At 34.2% G+C, this 22963-nt stretch overlaps 2 protein-coding genes, 1 long non-coding RNA gene and 1 pseudogene across 3 annotated transcripts; 2 read left to right on the forward strand and 2 right to left on the reverse strand.

The window, feature by feature from the left end:
- Positions 1–2590: 2590 nt before the first annotated feature.
- LOC112092568 lies at positions 2591–3270 on the reverse strand. The gene is made up of 3 exons (XR_002902644.1): positions 3119–3270; positions 2714–2765; positions 2591–2631 (listed from the first exon to the last, which is right to left on the reverse strand). It is a non-coding gene; the product is annotated as an uncharacterized LOC112092568 (long non-coding RNA).
- Positions 3271–8125: 4855 nt separating this feature from the next.
- Positions 8126–10751, forward strand: LOC21397939 (annotated as a pseudogene).
- An 855-nt stretch (positions 10752–11606) lies between these two features.
- Positions 11607–13628, forward strand: LOC21397940 (probable pyruvate, phosphate dikinase regulatory protein, chloroplastic). The gene is made up of 3 exons (XM_010089770.2): positions 11607–12133; positions 12397–13036; positions 13274–13628. Exons 1-3 carry the CDS (start codon positions 11645–11647, stop codon positions 13375–13377), a joined length of 1233 nt encoding a protein of 410 aa, XP_010088072.1. The 5' UTR covers positions 11607–11644; the 3' UTR covers positions 13378–13628.
- A 2692-nt stretch (positions 13629–16320) lies between these two features.
- On the reverse strand, positions 16321–19469 carry LOC21397941. Its single transcript, XM_024169288.1, has 5 exons — positions 19308–19469; positions 19036–19221; positions 18444–18555; positions 17160–17376; positions 16321–17002 (listed from the first exon to the last, which is right to left on the reverse strand). The coding sequence occupies exons 1-5, from the start codon at positions 19326–19328 to the stop codon at positions 16909–16911; spliced, it is 630 nt and encodes a 209-aa protein (XP_024025056.1). The 5' UTR covers positions 19329–19469; the 3' UTR covers positions 16321–16908.
- Positions 19470–22963: the final 3494 nt, after the last annotated feature.

Genomic DNA, 22963 nt, shown 5'->3' on the forward strand with positions numbered 1-22963 from the left:
CAAATATGATTTGCTAGTTCTAAAAACATGTTTTAGTAAAAGGGTGATACCTTATCCTGAATAGTAGATTTGAGAACAACTAATCATGTTCATTTTCTTTATTAAGTCTTAGCCCTTAAATGGAAATTGTTTCCACCTAAACAAAGAAGAAGAATCAACGTAAATAAGATTTACCAATTCTAGAAACATCTTTAGTAGAGGGTGATTCCTCGTCCTGAATAGTTGATTCGGGAGCAACTAATCATGTTTAAGTTTCTTTGCAAAATATTAGTTCTTACAAAGAACTTGCCGTCAGGGACTACACGATGAAAGTGAAAAAATCGCGAGGATATCGGCAAAAGCAGTGGAAGAAGTTAGACTTCAATTTTGAAAATACTTTGTTGTGAACAATGTTTATTTCCCTCCAAGCATAAAGAGAAATTTGATTTCTAATTCCAAATTATTTGAACAATTGTCTTTAATAATAATCTAATCCACATCTTTCGAAATGGTTCTGATATTTGTTCTGGATATTTGGAAAACAGTTTATATCGTTTAAACTGATGCCTGGCTCACTGCGTAATGTTGAAATGTTCAACAGTTGCCGAACTTAATAATAAGAAGTAAAAGATTTCTCACGATAATAACACATATTTATAGCATCTTAGGCTTGGTCATATTAACCTAAACAAGATTAAAATACTGGTAAAGGATAGTCCTTTACGCGAACTAAAAGTTAGTAAGCTTCCAGTTTGTGAATATTGTCTGGGAGGCAAAGTGACCAAGATGCCTTCCACGTCGAAAGGAGAAAGAGCCACATAACTTTTTCAGCTGATACATTGAGATGTATTGGACAGTTAAACGTCCAAGCAAGAGATTGCGAATATTTCATCACTTTTATTGATGATTATTCGAGATATGGTTATGTTTACCTAATGCAACAGAAATCTGAAACTTTTAAAAATTTTAGAGAATTATGAGCAGAAGTTGAAAAACAGTTAAGTAAATCAATCAAGATACTTCGATCAGATCGAGGAGGTGAGTACCTAGACCAAAAGTTTTGGAATTTCTTGATTGAAGAAGGTGTGGTATTCCAATTGACTACACCCGGTACACCACAGCAGAATGGTGTAGCCAAAATGAGAAATCAGACTTTGCTTGACATGATAAGATCAATGTTGAATTATTCTTCGATTCTTACTTCATTATGGGGTTATGCCCTAAGAACCACTGTGTATATTCTGAATCTAGTATTATCTAAGTCTGTACCAAAGGCACTCCTAGAGTTGTGGAATGGCCGAAAGCCAGTTTTGAAGCATATTCGCATGTGGGGGTGTCTGGCTCATGTGATGAAACAATAGACTGAGAAGTTAAAACCAAGATCAGAAATATGTATATTTGTGGGATATGCAATGGGGACATGAGAAGGATTATTTTTTATAGTCACAAGAATCAAAGGGTATTTGTTTCGACAAATGTCACGTTTCTGGAGCATGACTATAGAATAGTTTTCAAGCCCAAAAGCAAAGTAGTTCTGAAAAAGATACTTTCTAATAAGATTGGACCACAACCGAAAAGAGTTGTTAGAATGCTAAGAGAAAAGACCACGATTTCTAATCAAACTCTTGTGGCACCTCGCTAGGAGATGCCTGACGCTGCAACGATGGAGAGAGGTGGATTCGGATCTGCGCCGTCGCTGTTAACGTTGTCTTGAGGAGAAGACCAACGTCCCGCCGTGGGGAGAAGATCCACGCCGGGCCGTGAGGAGAAGATCCGCGCCTGCCTTCTCTGTGAAGAGAAGATCGGCGCCGCCGTGAGGAGAGGATCTGCGCCAGACCCGAGGAGAAGATCTATGCCACTTGATCCGCGTCCTTCCGTCTCTATGAGGAGAAGATCGGCACCGCCGTGAGGAGAAGATCCGCGCCGCCGGAGAAGATCTACGTAGCTATGCTTCTTCTAGCGTGAGAGATAGAGAGCTAGAGAGAGAGAAATGCGGGGGTGGGAGACTCGCGAGAGAGAGAGCGGCGCAGGTGGGAGTGAGAGAGAAAAAGAAAACAGAGAGAATGAAACAAAAAAAACTCTAATTTAGCTATGGAAAATAGAAGAATGTCATTTTGCTAATTTCACTTTGTTGGATAGTCATTCTAGCATATTGCCTAAATTTTAGTCAATGCATAAATGTGATTGTTATGTTTTTTGTAATAATTTTAGGTACTGTGGCAAAAGTCAATCAACATGGAAAAGCCATGGCAGGAAGGTTAAATATCTCATTATAGATAGTTTTAAAGTAGCCACTAATATTGAGACATTTACCTTTTTCGTTTTCAAAAGTAACATTGTGAATGTTTTTCCTTCTTATTCTTCTCAGCCACACTGCAGTTTTCCTCTCTTCTTTTATCGTTTAGATTTAGACTAGCCGAGCACGCGCGCATTGCAGCGCGTATTAATTCTGAATTAGAAAAAAGGTTGATAATTTTTATAGTACATTTATATATGGATATGTCTGTAAAATATTTTTACAAAGAGTTATGTACATATGTCTGTAAAATATTTTTACAAAGAGTTATTTACATATGTCTAAAATATTTGTACAAAGAGTTATTTACAATGTGTTTGAGGTTGTATCCATGCTCCTTATCCTGTTTTTTTTAGCTGCAAAATATAAATTTTGAAAAAATCAGTATTGTTAATTAAGGAAATTGAAAATGTTTTGAGTTAGAAGTAGTTACATTACCTAGTTCATTTGTGGGCGTTTTCTAGATTGTCTTGTTTCCTTTGGTTGAGAACTGAAACAATAGAAGGTTATTAAGATATGTAAAAGTTATATACATTATGTTTTACTGATGAATAATGTAAATTAATATATATATATATATGTGTGTGTGTGTGTTATCTTGTGTTTGATTTTTTGGGTATGGTGTCCGTGGATGAATTGATGTTGTTGTTTTTTAGCGAGGGCTGAAATTGTAAAATATTGTTTAGATATGAATAGAAAATAAAAATAAGACACAACAAAAGGGCAATCATGAGAAAAGAAAGGAATTTTTTTTGAATATTATAGTCAACAACACAAAGCAATACACAATATATCCAAAATTAATAACGGATAGAAGATATGGGCAATAGTTAGAAAAAGTACCTGTAATGCTATGAATATTGCCTTAAACAGGGAATATGAGCCAACGAAACACAGATGAAACAGAGACAGCTTAAAAGACTGAGTAGTAAGTAGGCCAAGATGAGACCAAACAACCAAAAAGCCAAAAATGTTAGAGCAAGTAAAAAGGGAGAAAAAATAAGATATCAAGACAGTTGTAATCAACAATTATAGACAATATCATATTCTAAAATAAAGATCTAGATGACCACAAATACATTGATCATAATTTCTGAACAAATTACATGGCAACAAATGTGTAAAAATAGATTGTAAGAATCACTGCCATATGTTGAAACCAATTAAGGATAACAGATGTTAAGTGGAAATACAAACTAATATATACACCACTGTAAGACGAATAAAGAACACAGAAAAAGATAATCATATACCACTAAGATTTATTGACAATGAAAAGGAATAAATGTTTCTAAACACTATAAAAAACAACATAGATTGACAGCAATACAACAAAACAATATATTCAGTATCAACAACAAATATTAAGAGTATTTGGACAAAAATCATTATTAATACCTGAAATATTGTGAGTTGTGCCTTAAATAACCAATATCAGCCAACCAAATAAAACTCAAAGAGATAGGAATAAGACGATGGGGCAGTAAATAGGCCAAGGTAAAGTAGAGCAATAAATGATCAACGATGGAGCAGAAAAGGATAAATCTTAGGTGTGGAAGAGCAAACAGGAGATAATTTAAGCAACAAATTAATATACAGCAACAACATTTTGCATATATAAAGAGCAAGATAACCAATAACAATGCCACACGTAATAGTTGGAAGTCGGTGTGCACGAAAGCTGCAAAGAAAAAAATTTCTTTGATTAAAGAAAATGATAGAAATGGCATGGGATTAAAAAGCGGCAAAAGAGCCAAAAAAAAAAGGAAGAAAAAAAGAAAATCATAAGAAAAAAAGAAAAAAGAAAAAAACGGAGGAAAAAGAAAAAACCCCAAACAATATTTAGTACAGAGAAAAAGAAAATAGATGAAAAAAAGAGAGAGACGATAAAAAAAGATGCATCTTTTCGGCAAATTTGTACATATTCCGACAACAAAAAGAAGAAAAAATCCCCAAATCATTTAATGCTTCTGTAAAAAAAAATGACACAGATCAAGATAGAAGTATAAATGAGTATTCTAGGCATTACAGATCATCAACATAGATTAGAAAAAAAAAAAAAAAAAATCCCCAAATCATTTAATGCTTCTTTAAAAAAAAATGACACAGATCAACATAGAAGTACAAATGAGTATCATAGGCATTACATATCATCAATATAGATCAGTAAAATCAATAAATGCAAAAGAGATTAATTTAAGCAGAAGTCGGATACACAATCAGCAAATAGGAAGATCCATAGAGCAGAGAAAAAATATGACGTTTACCTATAGAAATCAACCACGGCATAGATCTCTTTCTGGGCAAATGAGTGAGCTATTAAAAGGAAGAAAACACTCAAAGAAGATTCGAGAATCATCAGTAAAAGAAAAAAAAATATCCAAAACAAAAAATAGCAATAGATTTTAAGCAATTAAAAAAATATTAGTAGACCAACCATAACAGAAAATAAATCACCAACAGTGAGAAAATGCTCGCTCTCTATCTTCTCTGTGTTTCTTTTTGTTTTTTTTTTTTTGAAGAAGGAGAAAAATTGCATGGAACCCAAAATACGTACTACCGCAACACAGAAAAAAGCCAACCAAAGTCCCAAATCAAAACAACAAAAAAGTAGCAAAAGGAGATCAACAAAAGAAGAAGAAGAAGAAGAAATAGAAGAAGGAGAAGGGAAAAAAGCAAAGGGGAAAAAAAAACTGACGACAATTTAAGAGAGACAGGGAAAAAAATACATATACACACCGGCAAAATTGCATAAAAATCCCAAACAAAATCCGTAATAACAAACCTCCACCAAAAACATCTAAAAAACCAAAATAAGGGAAAATTATTAACCTAAGAATACAAACCATCATCTTAAATGTTATAAATTACTACCAATAAATCAATATCCATTACTCTTTTTTTTTTCAGATTTTTTGCATGTTTCAGAAACGTGCGCCAAAACAATAAAAATCCCAACCAAAATCCATAATCAAAAGAGAAAAGAAGGAGCAAAGGCTAATTAAAAATACCTACACCGAAAACATCAACCAAACAAAGCTCAAATAAGAAACGGCAATAATGAAGAAGAAAAATTTTCTAAAAAGTATCATTACACAATCGAAGCTATTACTCAACAGAAAATCACAATGCATATGAATCGCCAAAAAATTATTAAAAAAAAAAAGCGAAGGAAGACAAAAAAAAGACGTGAAGGAAGCAAAACAACGGGAAAGGAAGGAAAAGAAAAACTATGAAATGAACACATAAAAACCAAAACCAAAATGGCCGTTGAATCCAGCACAAAAATAGGAAAAAAGAATCAGCGAGTCTGCGGCAATGAGAACAACATAAAGCGGGAAAAAAATCCCAAATCCAACCACTAAAGGAATCCAAAAGAAAAAAGGGATAAACTGGCAAGATTTCTGCCAAGATCACAACGAACAATCCACACACACGAAGGCACAAAGCAACAAATGCGAGATCTGCAGCAAAACAAAAGTGAAGGAACGAATCAAAGGCAAAATGGAAAAGAAAGAAAGGGAAAGAGCAAGAACAAAACGAAGGAAACAATGGAGAAGAAGCGGCGGAAGGGAGAGAAATCCAAGGGCAAAAGGGCACAGAGGCAAGCCAAACAATGAAAGGACCTAAAAGCCCATTACTATAAACGGGGGAAAGCAAAGAATAAGAGCAAAACCAAATGAAGGGGGCGGAGAAGATGAGAGAATCGAGGGGGAAAGGAAATAAGAGTTGCAGGGGATGCAAAATTACCAAAAAGCCACCGAAAGACCAAAACGCCCTTGCACCAGGAGAAGGAGGGAACAGTAAATCGAGGGCAAAATCGTCATTTCACTGTAGAAAGAACAGTAAACTGAGGCCTCGTTCACTTCGCTCGCTTCGCGGATTCGAGTTTTCAATTCGAACTGAGATGTAATATTTTCTGAGAGCTTTTCACTGTAGCAGAAAAAATTAGATGTGACATTTTTTGAGAATTTTTTACTGTAGAAACCTAAAACTGAAAACTCGAATCGGTGAAATGAACGAAGCCTGAGTTTGCGTGAACAATCAACCCCAACTCTACTTTAGATTATTTATAATTTGTTAAAACTTAAAAGCCTAAAACAAAGTTGCCAAAGTGAGAGTTTCAAGCCCGTTCATTTCACCTATTTGAGTTTAGAATTCGAGTTTTGTTACAGTAAAAAGCTCTCAGAAACAGTCACATCTAACTTTTTTGCTACAGTAAAAAAACTCTCACATAAAGTCACATCTCAATTCTAATTAAAAACTCGAATCAGTGAACTAAATGGGCCCTCATTATTTGTATTTCATGGGTGGTTCTATACCGAAGGAGGTCTGTTTGATAAATAGGTTCTAAATATAGTGGTTTGAAATTTTTTTTCTTGTTTAAAATGAAAAGTTTGAAAATAGTAGTTTGAACTTGTAGTCTAAATGATGTTTGAATATCAATTGAAGTGTGGTTTGAGAAGGAATAAAATCGGAAATCACCTTTGGTTGTATAATTAAAAGATTTTTTGTTTTTTTTTGTTTTTTGTCAGATAAGAGATGTGAGTTTGAGTATAAAAAATATTGTGCATTTTAAAGTTTTGGTTCAAAACATCAATTTCATGGATTTTAGCAATAATTTTTTGTCTTTCAAATAGTCACGCTGCATAGAGATACGGATGATGAAACAAAAAAAGTGCGTGATGCCGTGATCTCCTTTCTGCATCCAGGTCCCAAAAACCACCGAGTTGAATATCTGGTCAAAACTCAAAACGACAATGGGTTTTGCATACAACATCATCTCTCAAATGACTATTCATTTCCAGGCGACATTAATACTTCTTTATACGACATTAATCAGTATACGGCATCCTTTTCCATGTGGCATTGCTCTCATACGGCATCATCATTTCCAACGACAATGATTTACGACATCATGTAGCCATTTAGGTCATGGCTTTTGTACGACAGCGATTTCCTCATTCGACATCGTATTTACAAGGCAATTATTATTCTTATTTTTTTGAAAGGACAAGGAAATTATAATTCACGCGACACCGTTTTTTCTAGGCAATATTGTATGCGACATTTTGTATGGAACCCCTTAGCTTTGCGTGTTGAGTAGATTGGTCCTTAAATTAAAAAGTTGTGGAATCGAGTCTTTAAATTTTAGAATTTGTTGTATGGCTAGTCCAATTAAAAATGTCTGTTAAATTTTAGACAGATTTAGGGTCTGTTCATTTTTATTTTTTGAGTTAGAATGACTTGAGTTCAGATCTTGATTTGAGTTAATATGTATTTGAGTACGGTTTGAGTTGAAATTTTAATTTGAGTTTGTGTTTGGATGTACACATTTTGAGTTATGGTTTGAATTAAAAATCTATTCGAGTTTGTGTGTGAGTGAGTCAAAATTTGAGTTTATATTTAGATGTACCTTTCACTATCGAAGTTTAACCCGCGGCCTTTTAGTTTTTCTCGGCCCAAAGTTGTGTTTTTGGATGCCGTTCATGAATAAGAATTAAGAGAAAGTGATCATTAGGTACAATTGTTGTAAATCAAATTAGCATTCTATTCTTGATTAGCAATATTTAGGTGAAGTATCTACGAGTAGAAGCTATGATTAGCTTGGCTATTGATTGAGTGTTCGAATTGAAAATAAGGTTAGTATTACCCTTATTATTATTTTTGTAAATTAAAGCAAGAAGCCTCACATTGTTTTAGACTTTCAGTTATCAATTCTCAAATGAAGGGTAGTATACCACAATGTAAAGCAATATGAGACTCCGAAATTGTGTATTTATTTTGTAATTTGTGTATTATAAAGGTTGAAGCTGGACGCCGTCTTGGAACTCATTTAGATAAAGTTGGATGGGAAAATTTAATTCGGGATCTTCTTTCTCTAATTCTCTCTTCCCAAAACAAAAACTTCAAAGAAAAGTGGGGGTTTCTTCGAGTGGCCGAGTGAGCCCTAGGAATCCGAGGTGGGCGGTGTACGGAAAAGGGTTTCGATCATGTTACGGAGTTCTTCAATGGTGGGAATTATGATCCTGCTGAGAGAAAAGCCGGAGGTAATCTCTCTCTCTCTCTCTCCATTTTCCCCAACTCTAGGGATAAGCAATATATGTTATATGTGTTTAAATTTCCCTCTTTTGTATAATTTTACAATTTTCATCTTTCCCAATTCTTAATTCTAATAAGCAAAAGATTTTTTTTTAAAATTTTATTTTCAATTGGGGCTAGAAATTTAGTTTTAATATTTGACATCTATTTCATGTTGCGATTTTTTTTCCTTAAAGACCGTTTTTTTTTTTTTTATATGTGCAATATGGATTGTATGATTTTTTTTTGTTATTTTTATTTTTATAAGTAGTGGTTGGTATAAGTATAAAAAAAATTCAAGTTTTTATTTTTTCTTTTTTAATTTAATAGGGCCAAGGAAGTTGTTTTCGAAGGAGGAAAAGGTTATGCTAAATAAACGAATATTTGATCTGGTAACTGCTACCTCTATAAGTCTTGCATGTTCCATTACCATCCCATTTTACTTGTTTATTGTTTATTGCACTTCTTTTAAAGTTGCTATTTATTTTATCTTGACTAGGGGATTCCTTAGAGAAATGAATACTTTAAAAGTTACATCTTTCAGATATTAGTCTGGTGATTAATTTTCTTTAAAGCAACAACTCCGCGCATGTAAATCATGAAGAAAACGTTTGCATGATAAATGGCTGCCTCTTCACCCTCTAGCTGCATCAGGAGCTTTTTACCTTGTTGATACCCTGTTGAAGCATAATGTTGATATCAATGCTGTGGATAAGGTATGTCAAATGAACTGCCTTCTAATGGCAAATTAAATTTGGAAAATTGTTGCATGTTTCGATTCTTTCGTCATTTTGGCTTTCGGTTTACTATATGCCAGGATGGTTGTACAGCTATTCACAAAGCAATAATTGGCAAAAAGCAGGCGATTACTAACTATCTTTTGAGGGAATAAGCAAATCCATTTGTTTGTAATAAAGTGAGTATATGCTACTCACCTTCACTTCATCTTGTTAAATGCCATTTCTTAACTGTTTAGCTAATTCTATTAGTAATTGTTATATTAAATCAGTACTTTATAGTTAAAACATATTTTCTAAGTATCAAGTTTGATTATGCTAAACGGAAGCCTATGCATGCAAAGCGATCCAAGAATACATTCGGAGTTAGATATAGAGCCCCCTGAGTTGTTTGTTTATCTTTTTAATTGCTTGGATATTTGCTTTAAGTGACTATTTCGTTTAGCATGGAAGATTGAAGATTTTTATTTTTATTTTTATTTATTTTTTCAGTTCTGCTTATAGTGTTATAAGCATGAAAAATGAATAACCTGCCTTGTTGGAACCTTTTTTATTTCTTGTTGACCCTGTTCATGGCTTGTGGTTGCAATCTTTTCTTCTTTGTTTAAACAGTTTGGGTTCAATATTATGGCCTTCACATCTTGTAATTTGTTTATTTCTGTTTTCTGTTTGTTGGAAACAGGATGGGGCAACCTTGATGCATTATGCGGTCCGAACAGCTTCCATTTAAGCAATTAAAATTCTCCTCTTGTATAATGTTGATATGAACCTTCCAGATAATGTAAGTTGATAAGTCCTTGTTGTTGCTAAGCCTTTTGGTGCCATCTCAATGATCTTATAAGAGATATTTCCATTTTGTTTATCCTTGCAGGATGGTTGGACACCGTTACATCTCGCTGTTCAAGCTCAAAGAATAGACGTCATTAAGCTTTTATTGATCAAAGGAGCTGATAAGACCTTAAAAAATAAGGTAAGATGGTCTGTTTCCTTTTGATTGTCCGTGCTTCAGTAACTTTGTTCACGCCTTTCATTAGCAACAAATTAACTCGGCACTATGCCGGCATTGTGAACATTCAAAGTTCGCCAGTATATCATTCAAAAGTATAAGTTTTCATATTTCTTTTGAAATTCAGAAGTTTATCATAACTTGCATAACTCAAATGTTGGAAGTCCTTCTGGTGGAGATAGTGATATATATAGTAAATTCCTTCTTTTATATATCATATCATGTTAAAACAAAGAAATAATCGACTTTAATTTCCTACTGGGTGCAGGATGGTTTGACCCCTCTTAATCTCTGCCTATATTATAGTCGTGACACACGCACTTATGAGCTAATCAAGGTGTTAAAACTGCTTCCAAAGCAACGTTGACTTTTTGTCAACAAAACCCAAATCATCAAATGCATAGAGAGAGCTCGCCAAAGTGGTGTATAAAAAATATGACCAGCCATCATGGGTTGTCCAAGTTTTGTATGTATAGATTTGAGAATTGTATTTGTTTTTGCCTATATGTTGTCGGTTGATGCATATACAAATATTAGTGTCACACAACATTTGGCAAATTAGACAACTATAGGCGGTTGCTTTTGATTCTTCTGTAGTTATTAAATTATTATTGTATTTGAAAACTTTTCTTTTTGAAATGACATTACATATGTGAGCTCAAAATAGAATCAATATTGGTATCAACAGTAGCATTGGAGATGGTCTTGATATATTAAAATTTTCTTACAAATTTTTTAAAAGAACCCTACCAAAATTAATAATTATAGTATTTGGTTGCATTATTAAGACCGCAATTGTCTCTGTCAAGCTTTGTAAGAGAGAGAGAGAGAGAGCACAAAAAAATTTCATAACTCGAAGACTGCAACTGTCCCTGAGTAATTGTCACTAATGTTCATTTTAGTTGTAATTATATTGTGAATGAAGAAATGAAAAAAAAAAAAAGAATTAATTATCATAAATTTATTATTAAAAAATTCATAATCATAGCATTATGTTTTTTTTAAAAGTTAAACAAGTATTTTTAAATACTAAAAATAATTATATATATTTAAGTTTCATATTATGTCTATTTTGGTCATTTTACATATCCACAACAATTCAATTTCAAAATTTACCAAATACTATTACACTGATTTTGAAACCAACACAGCTACTATAATTACAGTTTATCAAACACTCAGTTACTTTTTATAACATCTGCTTGTTCTTTCAACACTAAGCCTAAATGATTTGACGGATTTAATAAACACCCTAATTTCACTCGCACAATGGCCTTTCATGCGATATGATTGGGACAATCTAACTAAGGGATCATATTTTATTTATTTATTTTCGTGGCCACTTTAATTACAGAAATTGTAAAAAAAAAAAAAAAAGGTGAGTTCCTTTATATCCATTTCCCGCAAATTAAACTAGCAAAAAGAATTCACTCAAAAAAAAAAAAAAAAAAAAACTAGCGAAAAGAATTACAAGCAAACACAAAATAAATAAATAAATAAATAAAAAGAATAAAATAAGCAGTTTTTTGGGGAAAAAAGAAAGAAATGTTTGCTTCTTCCAGCTTGAACCTCCCGAGCCTAGGTTCCTCGCACCCGCCGAGCGTCCCCGAGTCTAAACCCAAGTATCCAAGCCCCTCCGCCATCTCTCTCCAAACCAAAGCCGAAGCCCCCTACGAACCTGACTCCGAGCCTCAGGCTTGGAAGCTCAAGGGCAGCGGCAGCCCTCAGCTGAAGCGATGGTCGAGGGCTCGCGCGCTACGCTCCGGTCGAAAATTGGACCGCCCGGGTCTCCGGTCCAGCGTGGCCGAAGTGGACCGGCAAATTCCGGTCAAGAAGACCGCCGATACAGAGCCAAACAACGCCACGGGAAGCGACGGAGAGTCCGACGCGGCTGCGACGGCGGCGAAGTCGATATACATGGTTTCTGACGGAACTGGATGGACGGCGGAGCACTCCGTTAACGCGGCGTTAGGGCAGTTCGAGCATTGCTTGGTTGATCGTGGCTGTCCCGTACACACACACATGTTTTCCGGTGTAAGCTTTTTCATTGAATAAGCAATCCTCTACGTCTTTTTTTAAAGAACTTTGCATATAAAAGACCTAATTTTTGTAATGGTTGAATCAATAACATTGTTAATTTTATCAAATTTTTGTTTATGAAACGATTTCGTTTGCTAATTTTAGTAAAAATTTGAGTCGGAATTGTGCTGAAATTGAGATGAATATCCAAAGTTCCGTTTTTTGTTTTCATTTTCAAAGTTAATGACGAAAATTATCCCACCAAAAAAAAATGTTAGATCGATGATGTAGAGAGGTTAATGGAGATTGTTAAGCAAGCAGCCAAAGAGGGTGCTATGGTGGCCTACACTTTAGCTGATCCTTCCATGGCAGAATCCGCCAGGCAAGCGTGCAAGTTGTGGGGCATACCATCAACTGACATACTGGGCCCAATCACGGAGGCGATTGCTTCTCATTTAGGTGTCTCACCATCTGGCCTGCCCCGTGGTGCTCCCGGCAGGAGTTTCCCACTTTCTGATGATTACTTCCGTCGGATTGAAGCCATCGAATTCACCATCAAGCAAGACGATGGGGCATTGCCTCAGAACCTTAACAAAGCTGACATTATTCTCGCTGGGGTGTCTCGCACTGGGAAGACACCGTTGTCGATTTATCTAGCGCAGAAAGGGTACAAAGTGGCGAATGTGCCGATTGTTATGGGGGTTGAATTGCCGAAGATGCTCTTTCAGGTTGACCCGGAGAAGGTTTTTGGTTTGACTATAAGTCCGGTAGTTTTGCAAACGATCAGAAGAGCAAGGGCTAAGAGTCTGGGGTTTACTGAAGAAGTGAGGAGTAATTACTCAGAGATGGATTATGTTCGAGAGGAGCTGGAATTTGCACGCAGGGTTTTTGCACAAAATCCCGTCTGGCCAGTAATCGGTAAGAATGGCTTACAACTCTGATATATTACTCTTTTCCATTTGTAGGAAGTCTTATATGTGGTACATGTTTCAATTTAGTTTTCATTGCTATCTTTTTTGTTCTTCACTTTGGAGTTCTGAAGTGAAATTCTTTTATTTCGAACTTATTAGTTCGAAGAACCGAGTAAGAGAGCGGGGTTAGAAATCTAGAATTATTATTATGGCCATGGTGTAGATTGACATTCTTTTATTACAGAAGTAACAGGGAAAGCAATAGAAGAAACATCAGCTGTTATATTGAGGCTTTATCAGGATAGGAAGCACAGATGCTCGATGCCAAGAATCTCAAAGCGTTACTGAAGATGGCGAGTCATTATCTTAAATCATCATGCAGATGTTTACATTGGGTGAACGGTCAAGAGTCGATCTCGTGTTGGACCACAAGATGTGAGACATCCAAACAACTATAATTTCCAGACAACCAAAAGCTAATAACTAACTTTTAAGCAATTTTAAGAGGTAGTAATTTGCTATGCATTTGTTTACTGTTAGTTATGCATCTCACGTACTGTTCAGTATGCTTGTGTGTATATGATATTTTCTTCTACGAATACCCTGTTATCAATTGTTTGATGTGCTTAACGTTGAATTATTTAGCCCACTAGTGAATAGGATTTTTCTAGGGAGGAGGAAATGCTTCCTTGATATGAGTCCTAACTGAGTGAATTGAAGTTGTGGATCAATTTATATGTATTAGGATTAGGATTGCTAAATCATTGTGCTGAAACAGAAACGCCAAGAGAGTGTTTAGTGATGACTGTCTGCATTTTGGTATAGGTTTTATATAAATGAGAAAGTAATGATGCATTTAACCTCCTGCATAGTGAAGTCCTTCATTATCTCTGTTGTTAGACGCAATGTTAGATTTAGTTCATGATTTCTTCTTTGCTTGTCTCTCGTGTGTTTGAATAGCAAGCGTATAGCAGAAGAATATTGATCTCTACAGTTTCCTTGTTCTTGAAGGACAGCCTCACCTAATTCAAGAACGTTAGTGAAAAGACTTATTTTTACCCCAAGATGTTATTTTCATTCCACTTTGAAAACTATGTCAGCAGGAACACAAAAATTTAAACCAAAAAGTAATTTTTGGGGAAAATTCTTTTAGATAGTTTAGCATGACAAGAACTATTAACTGAAGATTACAGCATATAGTTTAGCATGAAAAGAACTATTAACTGAAGATTACGGCATACTAAACAGTTCCAATAACTTTTTTCGCCTGGTGAGTTGAATTAATCAAAATTTTGATCATAAGAATGAAGAAAGTGTATTTCAAATGTCTTATGAGAGTTAATTGACTAATAGTGAGAAATAACTTTTCTATCAACTTTTGTTTGCCAAGTGATATAGACATATAGTGCATATAGTTTAGCATGAAAAGAACAATTAACTGAAAAAACAGCATACCAAACAGTCCCAATAACTTTTCTCGCCTGGTGAGTTGAATTAATCAAAATTTTGATCGTAAGAATGAAGGAAGTGTATTTCAAATGTCATATGAGAGTTAATTGACTAATAGTGAGAAATAACATTTCTGTCAACTTTTGTTTACCAAGTGATATAGACATATAGTGGGTAGAGAAACTGAATTTGAGTTTACTGTAGTTTAGCAGATACACGATATAAGAAAAGGCTAGCTATAACGTAGCGTAACATTTCTAGTATGCAGGCAGCATTAGGATTTGTTACAGGTTTTGGGAGGGTATATATCGGTCCATTTGCAGAGCTTTTGCTTTTGGTCAATAAAGGAATAGAAACAAAAGTTGTGTCAATAAGCGTTTGGAACCATAAAATGAGTCAATAGATTTTAAATTTTCTAATAAACAGTAAAAATGTTAGATTGAAGTTTATAATATCTTATTTAAACTCTGATACAATTTTCAAAATCTATTTAAAAGTGCTTTTTCGAGATGGCACATTTTGTGACTTTATTGGAAGCTCTTCTACGGAGCTAACTTTTAACAGAGCATCAAACACAGTAACTTTTGATCTCAAGAAACCAAAAGCGGCTTCTCAGAAGCACTTCTAATGGAGCATCCAAATACTTACAGAGCATCTATCATATTTTATTCATCAGGGATCATTCTCATATTATTTCTCATCTTATGTGGTGCCTCACAAGGATCTCCATAACCCCAGATTCATTGTTTCCGCAAATCTGTCTCTCAACACTGCCAAAATTTCAATATTATCTTATTGATGGTCGATTGACGCCACAAATGATGCTATTTGTGTTAAGTGTCTGTCTGGCATGACACCTGGACGCAGCAGAAAGACATCGGAGCCACCATCAGCAGGTGGTTTTACTCTTTCGAAGTGAAGGTAGAAACACAAACACGTCCACACAAAGTTGGACAGACAGACAATTAGTTGAAATTATATAGCCTGACTTGATGTTGTTTCTAAATCTGTCCAAATCCAACCCCACTTTCTTAGGAATCTTCCTTTTAGTTCTAGTTTGCTATTTAATTACTAGCATATAAGTAGGACCCTTTTAATAAAATAGAATAAAACAAGTTGTTCCGATTGGTTTGATTTGCATATGTCATTGAACTGATTCTAACTAATGTGCTTTGGAATTATCATATTGTTTCATTGTTTTAATTCTGAGGGATTCTCATATTTTATTGTGGCGGGTGCTTCTTTGTGTCTCGAAGTCCGAATGCGATGCCATATCAGAAATGATGGTATAAGCATCAGGACTAAAAACAAATGACAAAAAAAAAAAAGACAGACCTTAAAGAATCAGTGGTAGCGATCCCTATCAAGGGGTAAATTTAAAAAAGCGATTCCTTGTTAGTGCAGGTTAATAATTAATTAAACAATCACTAGACAGAACAAGAGATACCATGAGGAACAAATTAATAAAGGATTTCTTAAGACTTTTTATTTTATTTTATTTTATTTTTGTTTCTTTTTATGTTAATATGTTGTGTACAGATATTCATCTAGATCTAACATTTGGGATTCACATACAGTGAATTGCTCAACCTCCTTCAAAACTAAAATTCCATCTGCCAAACCTTTTATGATTCCTGATTTTTGCAGAGATCCCACAAACATGGTCTATGAAATTCTGCACAGGGTCTTTGATAAACGGACAAGCATGCTTTGTCTTACCAATCCACTTCCCACAAGGCCACAAGACTAAAATATACATACATACATACATACATATATTATATGTGTGTATATATAGGCGCGTGCGCGCACACATATATAAATATATATATTTGCTTAAAGTAAAAGCTTCACAGTGCGCGTGCATACATGAATACTTTATTGCTACGCAATCTCAAGGTTGTTTGATGTTTCCCTCGCCTGCCCAATCCCACATGGAAGCCACATACAACAAAAAGGGTTGCTTGAACTCGGATTTTTGCCAAAAGAAACTGGCGAAATTGAAAAGTATGGGGAAAGAAAAAAAGAGTGCAAAAGTGTACTTAACTTTCTGATCTTCCACCGATATTCCATTCAACTCGGTAGAGCCACCAAATCTTTACAAAAAGAGGACACAACACATCATAAAGAAGATTCCTTTTCTTTGTCACAGAGCAATGTGTCCTTGTCTTCATTTCTACAATAATTTTGTATTAAGGGGCCTTGGAAAAAAAAAAAAAACAAAGAAAGGGGGTTTGGGGTTAGGTTCTTCGATCCAAATCAAGTTCATTCATTCCTCTTTTATGTATCTTCCTGTCTGCTTTCTCTCACAAAGTGCGCCTCATAATCGGCCGATTCGTTTAAGGAACCCCTTTTACCAAAGAGTTTGATCCTTTCTTGTTGGTTTTGTGTAAAGAAATTCCACTCGGATAGCGTAAAACTAACCATGTATTACTGCTGATGCCAATCAAGACCATTTTCATCAGTACTGTACTTGCTGATTGAAAGGGTTAAATATATCAGCAAGATTGTTCCCATGCTTGACCTGTTGTCCAAAAAATACAACACTTTTTTTATTAGTCAAAATAACTGAACAATTAAAAAGCAATATTCTGAGGTTTGGCATGTTGTTTTCTAATGAGTATGACATGTTATCAATTTTAGAACTGTACAAAGTGTATGGAAGAGGATGGTAATCTTACAAGGTGGCAAATAAGAAAAGGATCTTCTTGGGATCAAGGACCCAAAAAGAAGAGTGCTTGAAGCTGTTTCTTCGAAGAACCGATCTGATCGATCTGCCATCAGTGGCGGGGGTGATGTTGCCGGCTGTGATGGTGATCTGATGATGGACTTGTGGGCTACTCGAATTATCGATGGTCCCTACTGCCACCATCGAGGGCTTTTCTGGCGTGCATGACCCTACAAAAGAGCAGCAGCAGAATAAATAATTCCGTAACCTCCATTTTGCCTATTAACAATTTAAAAAAAAAAGAAAAAGAAAAAAGAATTGACGGTTCAACTAGAATATCATAATCGAAGCTCCAATAATATGCATCGCCACCAATCATGACATTGGAAAATACCAACAAAAGGGCAAAGATATTGAGCCATCTGTTTTTTCTACTCAACTAGTGGAAAGTCGCATCTAATTTCCAAATTCATCTCCCGTGTTCTATAGTTGACCCAGTTGTAGTACTTACTTCACTGCCAAAATTAAATATTGTAAAACCCGTGTGTACAAGGTCATTTAGCTTAACAGATTTCCAACCACCAGTTTTTTCTTTTCTGAAGACTTCAACTAACAAGTTGAATAATAAAATTTCCATAAATTAAAAAAAAAAAGCAAAAGAAAATGGTTGAAATAAAATTGGTACATTTTTTTTTTCGGTAAGTATGAAATTGGTATGATTAATTTAATTTCAAATCCTCCCGAGTCACCCATCTAAGGTAAAGTTGGTACACAGGTTGGTACACAGGTTGGTAAACTACAAAAAAAACCAAAAAAAAAAAAAAGGGGTGGTATACACCCATTTGTGGATTCCAATTCTACATTTTATCTTCTATTCTGTGGTTGAATTCGGTATTAACCTCTCATAAGTGACATCTGGACTAACCGTTAATGAGGGAATTTGGGCCATTGTGTAAATGACAAAATCATAAATGATCCTACGTAAGGTTGAATTGAACGGACAAAATTTATCAATATTTATTGTTATTACAATATTATTTATTATTATTATTATTATTATTATTACTATTACTATTACTGCTGCTGTTTTTACTTTCTACTTCAATAAGCAAATAATGAATAACAGTTGTATGCTTCATAATCGTAAACTTATTCACGAAATGAAGAAGATTTTATTTATTTTATTTTATTTTATTTTATTTTATTTTTTTGAGGAAACATGAAGAAGAAATCGTGTGAATTAGAACTTTGGGAAAAAAGAAATTAAAAAAAATAAAAACTTGTTTGAATTACCAACCTCTTGGTGACGGCCCAACAACTGCGGAGTCTCTATCATTAGCATTTGTATAAGAATTAATCTTCTTCTCTGGGACACGCTGAGATCCTTTCCGGGAAAGGCTTCTCTGCAACTTTGCCATCATGAAAAAGAATATTCACAACGTTATCTAAAAAAATGAAAAAAATAATTTCATTTGTTTTTTTTGTTTTGGTTTACTAGAGTGGCGTATAGATAGCTAATCCTAAGGTTAAATTTTAATACATCATTAAGGAGGAAATAGATGCTACTTCTAGAAAAATAATGACAGGTAATAATGCCTGAGAAAGACTTTCTTTGTTTACACTTGCGTGTTAGACATACCAGCTATTTCCTCTGTTTCAAAGAACGTCATTATTAATTAACAGACTACCAATTAAATTTTTTTTAAAAAAACTAAAGTTGACTTAGACATAATTATTAGAATGACTAATATAAGAATTCTAAAGAGAAAATTGCGTGGTTAAAAAAAATACCCGATAAGAACAACCAGAATTATCCAGATGATATTTACAAAAAAGAGCGCAAAAAAAAAAAAAAAAAAAAAAAAAAAAAAAAAAAAAAAAAAACTAACTTTGATTCTTGAACTTGTTGTAATATCTTTATCGCTGCTGCCATGGGAGAAGCTTCCCATATCAATGACGAAGTTATCAGATGAATCTGCTGTGTAATGAAAATCGTTTATTTGATCCGCAACAGAGATTTTCTCGGCTATGAATTTTTCTTCTAATCCGTTTATCTCGCCAGGACCAACTGATTCCTGAAAACAAAATGAAAAAGAAAAAAAATTAAATTCAATGAAACAGTTAATGATAAATAAGAAAACCCCACGAAGCCAATACTCACCAGCTTTGGATTTTCCGCCATTTCCGTCACTTTCCCGGGAAAATAAAAAGCGAAGAGAAGAGAAACAGAGAGGTATGACTTTATGAGAAGGTTTTATGTCAACAGCGTCAGAAATTGCGTACCCAATGGAGCAAATAGCTATCAACCACCTGATCGAAATAAAAAACTGTGAACGAAGAATTAGTCTAAGCTTCAGTTAATCTGAATAAAAGAGACAAATCTCGTAAATTACAAACGAGAAAAAAAAAAAAAAAAAAACTTGGACATGGCATTTTACCTTCCTTTTTTTTTTTTTTTTTTTTTTTTTTTTTTTTTTTTTTTTTTTCTTTTTTTTTTTTTTTTTTTTCCTTTCTTTCTTTCTTCAGCTGTTTTTGTTTGGTGGGAAATTTTCCAAACCTCAGAATACGTAGAGACCACCGCAGAAGAGATTGGCAATCTTTCTTCCTTTCTTCGTTTATCTGCTTTTTTTCCTCAACAGTTGGTGATGAAAACTCTTCCAGAAAGTAAACATGGGAAATTTGTTTGGGAGAATTGCATAAAAGTTTGGTTTTTCCGAAGAAGCAATGCACAGAGGAACTGACTGGGGACGACTCTGTTTTCTTTTGTCTGATTGGAGAAGTGATTTTCTCGAAGCAGAAGAGTGTATATATATATATATATATAAATTTATATATATATATATATAGAGAGAGAGAGAGAGATCAGGAAGTTTTGGTTAGAGAGGAAGAGACAAATAACTCTGAAGGAGTGAGAATATTGAGATCATAAATGTGGGTGTTTGCAAAGAGAGAAAACGGTGGGAAATGGAATTTTTTGTGCTTTCTCTAACATTTTATGAGATATGCGTTATACTATATATAAATTAAGTAAAAAATTGAAAAAAAAAAAGAGAATACAAAAATTTAAAGTGGTTCTATATTATTCTTACATTCACAGATTATAAATAAAAAGAGAATTCACTCGTAGAAGTAAACATCATTGTTAATATCCTCCATATGAATATAAGTTACAATTATAAAATCGGATAATTCATCTAAATCATCAAATCTAGAGATTTTTTAATATGAAGTAAATTTAAAAAAATCAAAATATATTAATAGAAGTAACTATATGTAAAAATTAATCTTTTCTAATGATACATACGTATACACACTTAAATAACATATATTATCATTGTAATGCCTCCAAATACTATAGTGTAGACATCTCATGCGAATTGCCCCGTGGTAATCAGACTAAAGAAAATAAAAATAGTAGGAAAATAAACTAAAAATATTAGTAAGTTATATTATATCTATTATGATGATGTACCAGGACACTCTGTCAATTCATTTTTAATAAAACATCTCATCATATTTTGCTAATTTAAGGATTCCGGAAGTAAAATAAAGAAGGAAAAATGATTCTTTTTTGGAATCGGAAAAATGCTTCTACGTTAGCTTTAATTTAAATTTGTCAAGATATATGAAAAGTTGATATCCACTTCAGCTCAATAATAAAATAAAATGTCCAAATTCTATCAAAAATAAATAAATAAATAAAATGTCCAATTTCAAAACAATAAAATATCCTTTTGTTTTATGTTTTGAACGTTAAAATTCACTAAAATTTCAAGAGGTTGAAAAGTTCCCACGTATAAAGAATAATAATATAAATAGCTCAAAATTTATGGAGGAACAATTTTAGATATTTTGTATATATAAAAATGGATGAAATATATGTTTTAAGAATAAAACTATGAAAGATGGAGTAAAAAAAACATAGTTTTGAGTTTCAAGTGCCTATTAAACTTTTAACTCTAATTGGAGTATATCAAGCATTCCAACTCCGGGGAAGAGTTAAAATCTTAACTCAACTTTTAAGGTTCGTTAACATACAAATTAAGTTAGAAATTTTAATTAAGTTCAAATACAGTACTAAAAGTGTAATATAATTCACTAAAACAATTTTCAAGTGATAAAAAAAAAAAGAGCAAGACTGAAGGGATCCAATGCTTATTTTGGTTGAGCAACCATCCATTTTATAGTACATATTTTACCAAGAATTAATTTTTAATAGTCCACCGATCACTAAACAGTAAAACCTATAGAATATTAGCTCTGATTAACAACATATCGAGAAAAGAAGAGGTCCTTTTTTTTTTTTTTTGTGTGGCTAAAAGCTGAAGGGGTCCTTTTTGTGATTCATGTGTGATGATTAAGATATTCAATACGCAAAGTTTATCAATATATTCTGATGATCAGGATTAGGTATACTTTGTGGTGGGTCTTCCAGTTCCTTTATTAGTGTACAAAATATTTCGCTAAAAAAAGAACAAAAAGATTACGTGTTAAAGCTAAAGTTTATAGGATAACGTATATCCTCAAGAGTGACTAAACGGCAATGTTTTCTGTGACCATAAATTTATCCGCATCTAGTGTTGTAAGTTCAGGCCGTGGGCCTGTCTGAACCTCAAAAATTTTCGGGCTCGGTGGGCAGGCACTATTCGCCGTCTATCTACACATTTTTACTGGGCTCGGGTTTGGGCAGCCCGAGGAAAAACCAACCCTGGCAGTCCGCCACCGGTGGAGAAGCCGTGACCGCCGTCAGCCGGAATTTATTTTGAATTTTCCAGCGTAACCCGAAGCCCGACCCATTGCCCGAAAACCTAAAAAATGGCTAGTTTTATTAAATTTGTGCTCGACCCGACCCGAATTCTTTGTGACCGGTAGCCTAAATTTTGAATGCAACGACTCTATTTTGCCCGACTTGACCCGCCGCCCGACCCCAACGGATCTTTTTATACCGTTGGCCGATATGCCCGGACCTGACCCGACCCGACCCGAATGTGTGTTACCGTTGGAACAAAAAATTTGAGGGAAAAAAATTTATTTTTCAAGCCAAAAAATATCCTATAAATACCCCCCCTCCCCCCAAAAGTCTCATCCTCTCTTAATTTCTCTAAATCTCTCTTAATCTCTCTCAAATCTCCCTTAATCTCGCTCAAATCTATCTCGATCTCTCTTAATCTCTCTCAAAGCCCTCTCAATCTCTCTTATTTTTCATAATGGATTCTTCTAGTTATGGTGGTGAGGTGGCGGCAACAGCGGCGGCTTCAACGAGTTAATGGCGTATCTGAGTGAGGGCTTAGTTGTCGATAATAGTGAAATATTTGATTTGGTTCAGTGGTGGAGGGCACGGGCATTAACTTGGCTGATCCTCGACTGACAATGGATATTTTTTTGATCTCAATCTCCACTGTTTCATCTGAACAAGCCTTCAGTACGACCGGTCGAATACTTAAAGAACGTAAAAACGCATTGCAACAGGACATTGTTGAAGCTTTGGTGTGCATTAAGGATTAGGATCGTTCCGACTAATGCTTACACGATACAATTTCACCGGCAAGCCAAGAATGGATCAATGAATTTAATAGATTAACTTTTAATTTTCAAGACGATCCTTCAGCTTCAAATTAAATTCTATTATTGTAATTTGTAAATATTTATTTACTTTGTCCAGTGTTATTGTAATCTTGTATAGACTTTGTAAGTTCGTCAAATTTATAATTCGTCCCACAATGATTGCACTTTTTTTTCCTTACCAAGTTTTTATCCCAATTGAGTTTTTCTTGGTAAGGTTTTTAACGAGACCATCATGAATTACAAATTTAAAAA

Source organism: Morus notabilis, unplaced genomic scaffold (genome assembly GCF_000414095.1).
Source record: "Morus notabilis unplaced genomic scaffold, ASM41409v2 Scaffold457, whole genome shotgun sequence".
Classification (NCBI taxonomy): domain Eukaryota; kingdom Viridiplantae; phylum Streptophyta; class Magnoliopsida; order Rosales; family Moraceae; genus Morus; species Morus notabilis.